This window comes from Orcinus orca, chromosome 6 (genome assembly GCF_937001465.1).
Source record: "Orcinus orca chromosome 6, mOrcOrc1.1, whole genome shotgun sequence".
Lineage (NCBI taxonomy): Eukaryota > Metazoa > Chordata > Mammalia > Artiodactyla > Delphinidae > Orcinus > Orcinus orca.
The window spans coordinates 97,860,928-97,873,045 of NC_064564.1; the positions used below are offsets into that span (position 1 = coordinate 97,860,928).

The 12,118-nt window shown below is 38.7% G+C and overlaps 1 protein-coding gene across 4 annotated transcripts in view; it reads right to left on the reverse strand.

Moving 5' to 3' along the window:
- LOC101275752 (thioredoxin domain-containing protein 8) overlaps window positions 1-10,784 on the reverse strand; it is a 709,525-nt gene extending 698,741 nt beyond the window's left edge. For all 4 annotated transcript variants that reach the window (XR_007477866.1, XM_049711002.1, XM_049711001.1 and 1 more), the window contains exons 1-3: window positions 10,701-10,784; window positions 3,860-3,919; window positions 1,241-1,306 (exon numbers count right to left, since the gene is read on the reverse strand). Coding sequence is in view for 3 of the 4 variants with exons in the window: in XM_049711002.1 (XP_049566959.1) it covers window positions 1,241-1,306; window positions 3,860-3,919; window positions 10,701-10,724 (150 nt within the window). In the remaining variant the exon portion in view is untranslated. The remainder of the gene's footprint in view (window positions 1-1,240; window positions 1,307-3,859; window positions 3,920-10,700) is intronic.
- Window positions 10,785-12,118: the final 1,334 nt, after the last annotated feature.

Sequence of the window (12,118 nt, forward strand, 5' to 3'; positions counted from 1 at the left end):
TAAGTATGAATTTTTTTTACTTTACATATATTCTTCATAACTCTTTTTATTTATTTATTTAATCTTTTAGCTCAATCATTTAAAACAATTAAAAACATTTTTTACAATTTTGAAAGGTTACTTTCCATTTATAATTATTACACAATATTGGCTATATTCCCCATGTTGTACAATACATCCTTGAGCCTGTCACAACCAATAGTTTGTACCTCCCACTCCCCCACCCCTATACTGCTTCCCCCACCACCAGTAGTTTGTTTTCTGTATCTGTGAATCTGCTTCTTTTCTGTCCATAACCCTTTTTAATTGCATACTGTTTCATAGACTAGATGTATCATAAATCACTTAGCCACTCTACTAAAAAAAACATTTACCTTGCTTCCATATTTTGTTAGAAATAATGCTACAATTACTATGCACTTAGCCATTTATTTTTCCATGAGGTATTTCATTAGCAAAAATTCCCAAGAATGGGATAATGTGTGAAAGGGAATGAACAGTTTGTTCGTCTTAAGTGTGTTGCAAAATCACCTTTCAAAAGGTACACACAAGTGTCCGTGCTCCCAGCCATATATGTAATTACTAGTTTCATCACACACCAAGTATTTGAGGCATTCCATTCCATTAATATCTTCGAGGTAATTAACATAACATACTCATGTGTGTCAGGATGGGTCTAAAAAGTTTAGTCATGTTAATTCATTTCATTTTCACTAAGGAGGGGGAAACTTTTTACGATCCATGTTTTTACAGATAGGCAAACTAAGATACCAAGAGGTTATTAAGTGAACTGCTGGGAAGTGGAAGAACTGGCTTTTGAACCAAAGAAATCTGAGCCCAGAACCTGCCTGGTCAACCACTAGGCTATTTAACCTTGTAATAGCTTTTGATTGATGTTTGCCCAAGTGTGAAAAACGTGTATATATTTGTGAGAGAATTTCATCATGCCCCTTGTTATAAGGTTCTTTTTTGATGGTTCTGCCCCAGAGAGGGATAATAGTGGGGTATTTCATATGGATTGGGACACCTCAAATGGTCTGAATGGGGAGATTTATCACAATTCATGCTTTTTTTTTTACCCCTTGCCAATATGTAAAGTTCAGAAACTAAGAATTACATTGCTAAGATTGAAAATAAATACAGTTGTTTCGTCCATCCAGGACACCCCAGGCCTTTTTTTTTTTAAGACTCTGATGGCTCTATAATCTATTTCAATCTGCCAGTTACCATAGAAACATACCTTCTGGGCTTGCTTGAACATCTGAAATGTGGGCATTGCTTTGATGTGATAAATTTGGGCCAACTCCTGGAAAATGAAAGAAGTAGCATGAAGTCACAGTTTTGGTATCCTCTCTCTGGACCAACAGTGGTACTTGGTGACGTCTCAGGAGGCATGTCTGAGAGCCCAGGGACAGCTGATACATTACAGATTCTCTTGCCAAGAACTTTTCTAATATATCCTCAAAGCTTCCAGGAATGTTACAGTAGAAAAAATGACTGTTTCCAGCATTCCTGAGCTTTCTCATTCAAGAGCTCTAGGAGACGGGTGAGAGATGGGGGCCAAAACAGAATGGACTGAAGGATAAAATGAGCTCTATTTAAAAGAGCTTGTGAAAGATGGCAGAAGGGAGTCAGTGGAATCCAATATGGAAAGAGCATATTGTAAAAAATAAGAACGGGTAAAGGTCTCTTTATAACTCACGCTTGAGACATGGGGTGATATAATGTCTTGCATTTTAAGTAAAGCTTGCATATTTCTTTCTTTTAAGCCTTATGCCTCTTCACTGCCCATCTTTGTGAAAGATTTGGAGCCAAGAGACAAGAAAATATGTTAGCACTCCAATTGCTCTAATCCATTACAATCTGATTTCAAATACCACTTTCCGTTTATTTTGTTTGAGTCAAAAGAAAATTAGCCACCCACAGGATCAAAACCTCTCCCCTGCCACCCCCACTACATTATCATTTTCATGACCACAGCAATGACAACAATGAATACCTTACTATTAGAAAAGAAAATTGTGCATTTTGTTTCACCTTAAGAGACAAAGAGCTGTAATCAAAAAAGAAAATAACACATGTTGCTGAGGGTATGGAGAAATCAGAACCCTCATACATCGCTGGTGGGAATGTAAAATAGTGCAGCTGTTTTGAAGACAATTTGTCAGTTCCTCGATAAGTTAAATAGAGAGTTACCATATGACCCAACAATCCATGTCTAGATATATAGCCAAAAGAAACGAAAATGTATACATAAATGTTTATGCCAGTATTACACATAATAGCGAAAAGTTGCAAACAACCCGAATGTCCATCGTAGGATGAATGGATAAAAAAAGGTAATATATTATTCAGCAATAAAAGGGAATGGAGTACTGATACATGCCCCATCATGGATGAACCCTGCAAGCGTATGTTAAGTGAAAGAAGCCCATCACAAAAGAACACATATTCTATAATTCCATGTATATGAAATGGCTAGAATAAGCAAATCTAGAGACAATGTAGACTTATGGTTGCTTAGGGTTGAGGTGCTGGATGGAGGGATCGGGGCAGGGAGGTGACTGCTAAAGGGAACAGTGTTTCTTTCTGGAGTTGTGAACACTTTCTAAAATTGACTGTAGTGACAGGTGCACAACTCTGTGAATATGAAAAAGACAAAGAGATAATAACCCTAGCTGTGTATTCTGAATGCATAGTATATGATTCATCTTAAAGGACAATCACACACTGTCATACTTTAATGGAAGTTGAAGGAGATGGAAACATGGAACTTTTTTTATGTTCTGGGTAGTATGTCATATATTTTGTGCCTTTTATCTTATCATATTCCGTTAATTATTACCTTGTTTTACATACAGAGAAAGTGAAGTTTATAGAGGTTAACTGATAAGAGGTCACAAAACTATTAAAGGGCAGGATGGGTGAATAGTAGATTTTTAAAATTCTAAAGCTCAAATTCAATCCAATGTATGCATAGGCCACTTGTTATCGGTACTTTTCCTCATTATAAGTGAACAAATGTTAGGAAGAAAAATTTTGTAGACACATTGTGTGTATCAGTAAGCACATTTTGATTGAGGACACGGGCTGATTATATTTGCGGGGGGGTGAGGAAGAAAGGCTCTAGGGAGGTAAGGGAAGGATTTCCTGGAATTCCTTGTGGTGTTTAAAAAACCCCACAAAAAGCATAAGCTATAGCAAGGGGAAAGCAAGTTATGTTAAAATGTCTGTAATGCATTGAGTTAGGTTTTAGAAATTGAATAATAATCTATTATAGGGGTGAAAATCAGTTTTCACTCTGAGCTCAACTTCAACCAACTGGTATTGTCTGTCTAGAGCAACTCTACTGAGCAGGATTGTGGGGCAGAGTCCAGAGCAAGTGGTGAAGAATATTAGGCTTGATTAGTGAATTCTGCCATAGTATGGGAAGGCAGGGGGCAGCAGGAGAGCCACATATCTATTGTCTTTTTAAAAAAAATACAAAATATACAAGAACGTTATGAGGGAGTTTACTACAGTTCATCACACTTATATATATATATATTTTTGTTTGTTTGTTTTTGCGGTATGCGGGCCTCTCACTGTTGTGGCCTCTCCCGTTGCGGAGCACAGGCTCCGGACGCGCAGGTTCAGCGGCCATGGCTCACGGGCCCAGCCGCTCCGCGGCATGTGGGATCCTCCCGGACCGGGACACGAACCCGTGTCCCCTGCACCGGCAGGCAGACTCTCAACCACTGCACCACCAGGGAAGCCTGTTCATCACACTTTAAATTGCTTATATAATCACTGAGACAGCACTCTCAATGACATTGCGTTGGATTTTACATATCTACAAGGAAGGATTTAAGATTCTTACCCGAGCATCGTCCACATCCACACTAGCAAACAGGACGTTTCGGTATTGCACAGACATTTCCTTCAAAGTAAAAGAGTAAAAAATTCCTCATTAGCTTAATGTTAATATTAAATCACACACTAGCAATGTCTTTTAGCAAAAACAAAACCGAACAAAAAGGTTGATCAAGAGAGCTAAGCATCATTCTGGCATTGCACTACTGCCTAGAACCTCAAGCATGAAAGTCAAAGTTGGATGCTGCCAAGGTCAAGCAAAGATCAACGGCAGAACCAGAGTCTAAAGTCTGTGTCCTGCTATGTATCAAAACTAGATTTTCCAGAATCCTCTGCCAGCTGTCTTCCTGTTCGGTTCTGCCAGTGGGAAGCATTTGCAGGAAAATGGAAAATGGGAGGAGGGAAAAACAACACTCCTGCTTCTGTTCCAGATGTTCTGGAAGCATCTTTGACAGCGGTGGTGACAGTGGTGTTGGTAATGGTTGCTCTGCAGCATGTGGGATCTTCCCAGACCAGGGCTCGAACCCCTGTCCCCTGCATTGGCAGGTGGATTCTTAACCACTGTGCCACCAGGGAAGCCCCTGAAAATGTCTTGAACTCTTCCCCACCTAGAGTAATGGTATAGCCGGCTCACTTCCATTCCACCTTCCTGCAGAACCTGGAAAAGGGAAAAGGTAAAGTTTCCTTGGATTCCCTTGCAGCTAGAGTTCTGGATGCAAATTGGTTTCACCAGTGAGATACATGAAGGCAAGACTTGGAAGGCAGAAGTGAGACAGGGCTACTTTCTTTTCATCTTTGGATGTCCTGCTGGAAAGCACGACTGGGGTGTGGGAGGGTAATCGTGCTGGAGGCAGCAGCTATGCTGAGGGATCCAGTGCCCCGACATCAGCTTCCGGATTCTGATTCTAATTCCCCGACTGCTGTTTTTCTGTTTGTTTCTTTTCTCCCAGTAGTGGCTTCCCACCTCTTCTCACATCTGATATTGGTAAAGTTAGGATCCCCTCAAGTGGGTCTGTTGTGCTTTTGAGTCATTCATGGGGTTCCCGTCTGGAGCCCATTCATCCAGTCTTGTAATGATTTTATGAGCATTTAACTCCTCGTATTAAAATCCTTTTCAGTCTAATTTGGTTTCTGTTTCTACTTTGATCTCCAACAAAGTGCCCTAGAGTAAGAAAAGCGTTTCCTCCAACTCCATTATGTACAATGAGTTTTTAATAAATGACACATGATGAATACCTTCTCTTGAAAAAGTTCAAACATTACAAGAAAAATAAAGCAAAGCATGGACTTTTCCCATTCTCAATCCTCCCCCAATTTTCACTCCCTCTCACAGAAAAAAAAAACAAACTTGTTTGATATGCATCTTCTGCTCCCTTGTCTACATATAATATATAATGTATATATGTTGATATATACATACACACATATATATGTATATATGTTGATATATACATACACACATATGTGTATGTATCTCTGTTTTACATAAATGGGACCGTACTGTATACATTTTCCTATACTGTTCTCTTTTTACTTAATTCTATTGTTGTCTTGGAGGTAATTCCTTCATTATGTGTGGGTCTACTGGATTCTTTTTTTTCATCTGAATAGTATTTCACAGTGTGGATACACCCAAATTTAAAAACTGTGTGTGCGTTAGTCTGGATCCCAACAGAAAACAGATGGCACATTCAAATTAGGATAACTTAGGGACATTCATCACCAAAGGGCTAACTATAAATAACTGTAAAGTTAGGGATGGGTGTTGAGGAGCTGTGAGAGTCTGCACACAACAGTAGCAGGGCCCTTACCACCCTCAGGGCCCGAAGGTATGAAGGGAGAAAGGGGTTACCAAGCCCAAGATTAAAATGCCTCATGGGCCATTGAAATTTGATCAGCTTTGACTTTGTGGCAGGTGAGGTAGTTATACTCCTGAAGCTAAACTTTGGAGACTCTAAGTTTAAGTGTCTGAATAGAGGGGCCTGCCAGATATGAAAATGTTCCCTGTGGATATTCTAAGAATTTTAGGCAGAGAATAGATGTTGAGATGTCATGTAGCCAATTTCTCTATTTGAATATGTTTCTTTTAAAATTAAATATCAAAGGTTGTGATTGTGGTTAGAATGAATTCAGGTAGATTGAAGAGTGTAAGTCAAAAAAGTTGAAATGTTAGAAATCTTGCTGAAAATAAACCAGAGTATTTTCAGTTGTGTAGAGAAATCCAAATCTTATACTTGAAGGAATAGATTTCATAAAATGGTCCATAAATGTGAAACATCTGTGCAATAAGGAGAAATGAAAAGAAAATGCCCTGAGTTTCTTTCTGCCGCACGTTATACACCTCCCTCCCCATCCTCAATGGTGAAAACTCTTAAATGGGGTAATAGGAAAATTAACTAGATGAAACATTGTATAGACATGAAAATTATAATCTGGAAACTTGATAAAAACATGAACAAATGTGTATATGGAAAAAGATCTGAATATAAGTATATGATTACAACTCAGTGGAATATTTTACTAAGATATTTTATAAAGGAGTTCAGATATGAAAGGAATATGTGAGACAGAGGATTTGTTCTGATAATAGGGTGGAAGGATTGGGAGCAGTTTATTCTTTTATATTATAGTTAAAAACAAGTATCATGTTCATCTGTAATCTATTCCAATATTTGGAAGTTCTGGAACTTAGGTAAAATGTCATTATTATGAATAATCCATTGCTTTGTACAATTGTACTCTTTCGCACCTTTTGATGATCCTTGCAGAATTATCCATAGACAAGTAACATTAATTTTCTGGTGTGTATACTAATGATCTAATTAGATCTCACTATATTATATTCAGGTTAACCAGGATGCTTCAAAAAACTATGATTCTGTGCAAAATATTTTAAGTTTAATTAGGTCCCATTTGTTTATTTTTGTTTTTATTTCCATTACTTTAGGAGACGGATCTAAAAAGATACTGCTGTGATTTATGTCAAAGAGTGTTCTGCCTATGTTTTCCTCTAGAAGTTTTATAATATCCGGTCTTACATTTAGGTCTTTAATCCATTCTGAGTTTATTTTTGTATATGGTGCTAGTGAATGTTCTAATTTCATTCTTTTAAATGTGGCTGTCCAGTTTTCCCAGCACCATTTACTAAAAGGACGGTCTTTTCTCCGTTGTATATTCTTGCCTCCTTTGTCATAGATTAATTGACCATAGGGGCGTGGGTTTATTTCTGGGCTTTCTATCTTGTTCGATTGATCTTCATATGTCTGTTTTTGTGCCAGTACCATACTGCTTTGATTACTGTGGCTTTGTTAGTGAGGTCTGAAATCAGGGAGCCTGATTCCTCCAACTCTGTTTTTCTTTCTCAAGATTGCTATTGGTTAGTTGTGTTTCCTTACAAATGAAAAAAAATTTTTTTTCTGGTTCTGTGAAAAAAGCCATTAGTAATTTGATGAGGATTGCACTGAATCTATAGATTGCCTTGGATAGTACAGTCATTTTAAAACAAACTTATGGTTACTAAAGGGGAAAGGGGGGTAGGGGTAAATTAGGAGGTTGCTATTAACACATACACACTGCTATACATAAAACAGTTAACCAACAAGGACCTACTGTGTAGCATAGGGAACTATACTCAATATTTTGTAACTTGTAAGGGAAAAGAATCTGAAAAAGAATATCTCTATCCCTATCAATCTATCTATCTATCTATCCGTCCAAATCATTGTGCTGTATGCCTGAAACTAACACAACATTGTAAATCAACTATACTTAAATAAAATTGAAAAATTTTAAAAATAATAATAAAAAAAGAAGTAGGCACCAAGTGGGGGGGGGGGGAAGCTGTGATTCCATAATGGCTCATAAAGGCAAAACTTTTAAGATTTATTGGGAAAACTATTTAAGAACTTTAAATTCCTTCTAAAATTGTGAAATAGACACTGATGATACTTACATGAAAAAGAGGATAAATTCTTTTGCAAGGACCACACCATTTTGCTGAAAATTCAATTACTACAAGTTTGTTTTCGGCAGATTTCAAAAGTGCTTTTAATTCATCCTGAGACCAGAGCATAAATGAGGAAATGTGCACAATCACTGAATCTCATAATGTCTTGCAGGGAATAAAATGACAGCTTAGTTATGGTGCCCCACCCCATTGTTCTCCAGGGGATCCAACCTTTCCTAAATGTCCCTGAGGGCATATATATACATTTATCTTTCTAAGTATACATAACTGATGATAAACCCACACAAAAAGGTTAGGATTCTATTTACCAGATGGGTTGGTAATGGTGGTTGATAATGGTTGGATACCTCTGGGGAGAGACTGAGATTGGATAGTGAGAGATGAGGGGTGGAAGGCGGGGATGAATGGGTGTTCAAGGTGGACATCTATATTTGATTTTTTAAACAAGGACCTAAACATGCATTAACAGAGAAATCTAAAGGAGAGCTAACCTAATACCTTGAATCATTTCTTGATTTTGTTTTGTTTGGTTTTGGGAGGGGGTGGGCTGATCATTATTAAAGATATAGTTAAAACCATATATTTAAGGATTAGACATGCTTCTTGCTGAATGTCTTAAGTGAATTTTTTCTACCAACTGTCTGTATCATCTAAGTAAAGTAAGATTTTCCCTCCTGGGACCTCAGATCATGGTATCTATGCTTGATTGCTTTGCGAACAATGTCCTACACTAGTTATTTCATGCACGGCTTGTCTTTCCAACAAGTCCCTGCAGAACTCAATCCTGACTCACTTCTGTGCCTCCATGGCCCCTAACTGGCACCTGGTAAGTGCTCATGGAGCATTTAGTTGATGAATGAATGATCTGCTAATACACAGTGCTCTGTTCAAGATTTACTTTTCCTTTTCTCACTGGAATTCTACCAAGAGTATCTAATTTACTCTGCGCTTGGTATTCTCTTCCTTAATCTCTACAACCACCCTATGCAGTGGATATTATTATTATTATCCCAATTTCACAGATGAAAAAACTAACATTTATTAACTTTCTCATAGTCAACCAGCTGGTGAGTGGTGTAGTTGGGATTGCTAACCTAGTAAGCTTGACCCCAGAGTCCATTTCCTTAACCACTAGACAAAATCGTCTCCTGAGTTCTTTACAGTAACGGGGCTCACTCTTCCTCTCTCTGGCCCAAATGCCATCATGCGCTTATACCTGGACCACTAATTAATACGGAGGGATGGGATCACTAATTGAGTTAAATCAATCAGGGCCTATCACTGGAAATAGGGATGGGGTTAATTCCATACAGATGGCATATACTTCATAATAGGGGAGTCTTGACAATTAACATTGCCATTTGATTTACTTTCAAGAAGTGAAACGGATGACTCAAAGAAGACATGCTCTTCCTTTACCAATATTCCTCCAAGAGAGGGGTGACTAACTTTTCAAAAAGCCACGCCAAGCCTCCACTTCTCAGTTGCTTCTGAAGTTATAAGGTAGATGCCATCCTCAAAAGCATACATGTCTTCTCTTCTCAGTAGTTGTTAGGGTGTAAAATGGACTACCTGGTCCAATGAATTTGACTTGGCTAAGTTCTCTGAAGGTAATATTCCCATGGTATGCATAGTGATCCCACATGTACCTACTGAGGCTGACTCTATGCCAGCTACTGGACACGCTGCTAGGATATAGCATAGACAAAAAACAAAACATTCCACCCACGGCCTTCATGGAGCTTACATTTGGTGGGGAAGCCAATGGTAAGATTAATAAGTAAAATATATAGTAAATTTGTGATCATTGCTAATAAAGAAAAAAGGAGAGGAATAAAACAGGAGGGAAAGATGGGCACTGGATGACAATCACAGTTGGGGTGGCCAAGGTCCACCTCGATGTGACATTTGAATAAAGACATAAAGGAGACAGTAGGCCCTCAGAATAGGTCTCTGAGGAGGAGATGGAGAGGGCTTCTCAGAGGATGACTGAGACTCCAAGCTACTCTATGAGAGTCCCAGAAAACCAAAAAAAGAAGAATTACCAAAATCATTAGCAAGTGTGTGCTATTTCTAAAACATTTTTTTATGTCAAAGGTACATGGCAATGCCTTCTTTCAATCTGGTCGCTCTCATATTTGTGATCTTACATGCAGGCACATTTGGGGAAAGTGTCAAAAGTCTAATTCTGAGGGTGCTAGTGGAGGGAAGACCCAGTCCCTATGTGTCCCTCTTCCCTCCAGCTCCTGGTCCTCCTGTAATGTGGTCACATCAGAATGTCTGGATGCTAAATGCCTGCTCTACCTCTAAATGATGTAGGCCCTTAACCACTCTTTTAGAGGCAATTTTCTTTACATAAAGAATTATCCCTGGCCCATATATGTATTGAGATTTGTTGTGGCAGTACCATTGGACAATGGATAGAAAGTGATTTTATGAAATACCACCTAAACACTTGTTAATGCCCCTGGTCCATTCTATAGGCATGTCTAGGGGTTCTGTTCTCTTTCCTGGGATAAAAGAAATATGTGGACTATTTTACTTCCATAAAATTTTCCAGGTACAACTAAGGTAAAATTGGTGGGATCAGGTACAGGATGGGCTATGTTAGGAGCTGGCCTGGATCCAGCTAGAGTCAGAGCAAGAAATGAGATGGAGGAAGGGATAAAACTCTTTTTGATCAATTTTTCTCTTGGCTACTCTCTAGAGAGTGCCATCCCTCAAGAAACAACATGAAGAACAAGCATTAAAAAAGAAAAATCTCCTCTTGCTACAGAGCAATGAAGGAGTACTGGATGGAGGAAATATTCCTTAAAGTTGATCAAATCTGCTCTCAAGGTGTCTCTTTTGAAATACTCCTTGAAGCCACATAAATACTTGCCATGTCTCTAATATTCTGCACCATGACTTACACCTGGGAATTGCGGACAAAGCTCTCCTGTTGGTTCAGTTGGCTGACTGTAGCTGTCTCCTATCAACTATAGGATCCTAGCTGGAATATAAGGGTGCCTTCTCTATGACATCATTGAACATGATATCTTAGAATCTGGAACTTTGGCAGACATGGAGCTAATTTCATTTGGATGCTATGACTAGTTAGTCAGTGTGTGGTCAGCCAAAAATCAGCCAACTGCTGGCCTTGTGGGCCGAGTCAAAAACGTGTCTGTCTCTTGTTAACCTTCTACTACCTATTTCCATGCACCGCCTCCCTTCCCCAGCCCTGGCAACCACCAAATGAGAAATAAGCAAAGTAATATTAAATAGATGAAAGTTATTTTCATTTAGGATTTTGAAGGGAGTAGTTTGCAGTTGAGAAAGATACTAAAGCCTAATCCTATAATAATGTTTCTTGTACATTTGGTTTTATGAGTCACAGATTCCCTAAACTTTGTTATTTTTGCTCTACTTATTTAGGAAGTAATGAAACTTCACTTTCATGGACTGGTCCAGGGTTTGGCCAACTTTTTCTACCAAGAACCAGATAATATTGGGGGCTTTGTGGACCACATGCAGTCTTTGGTTCATATTCTTTGTTTTTAAATCTTTTAAAAAAGTAAACATTTTTAGCTGCTGGGCCTTACAAAGATAGCAGCAGCTTGCCAAACTCTGCACAGGATGATTTGTTATTTTTCAGAATTTAAGGTCAGAAGAAAACCCAAACATGGCCAGGACCAATGTTCCTCAGACCTTCCTCAGAGCAACAACACCAGCCATCACCACAAAGTAAGAAACTGCAGAATTCTACAATAAAACAAAACCAGCAAAATCATTCTTTCGGTTTTTTCCACTCCTCCATTCAGGTCTCTCAGGAACGAATTATCTGCCTTTCTTTTTAGTGTGTGTTAGATGAAGAGCTATGAATATTTCTTGTACAGCCTCGGCCAAGTTGTTTTTTGTTGCTTCCCAGCACCCATTTCTTCCACTTTCTACCAAAAATACACGGATTTTTCTGTGGGTGAATTTATCCCTCCTCCATTTTACAGCAGCTATGCGGTTTGTATGGGATTCATCTAAGTCCAGGGCTCCACCCTGATGATCTTAATCCAACCAACAATCCTATCTTTAGGCCAAGGGTTAAGCACGAGAGAACGAGAAAGCAAGAGAAAGCAATTCCTAGCCCTTGTGACAGTTACTGAAATTTCCTCTTTCTTCATCTGAATGTAAACGAGATGCTGGCTGGCAGCTGTTATAAAACACACAGGAACCCAGTCTTTAAGACCAATGTTTCAGAAAGCAGTGAGGCGACAGAGAGGAAACCTGGGTTTTTGGTTTGGTCCACTGGATGAAATGTTGCTGGAA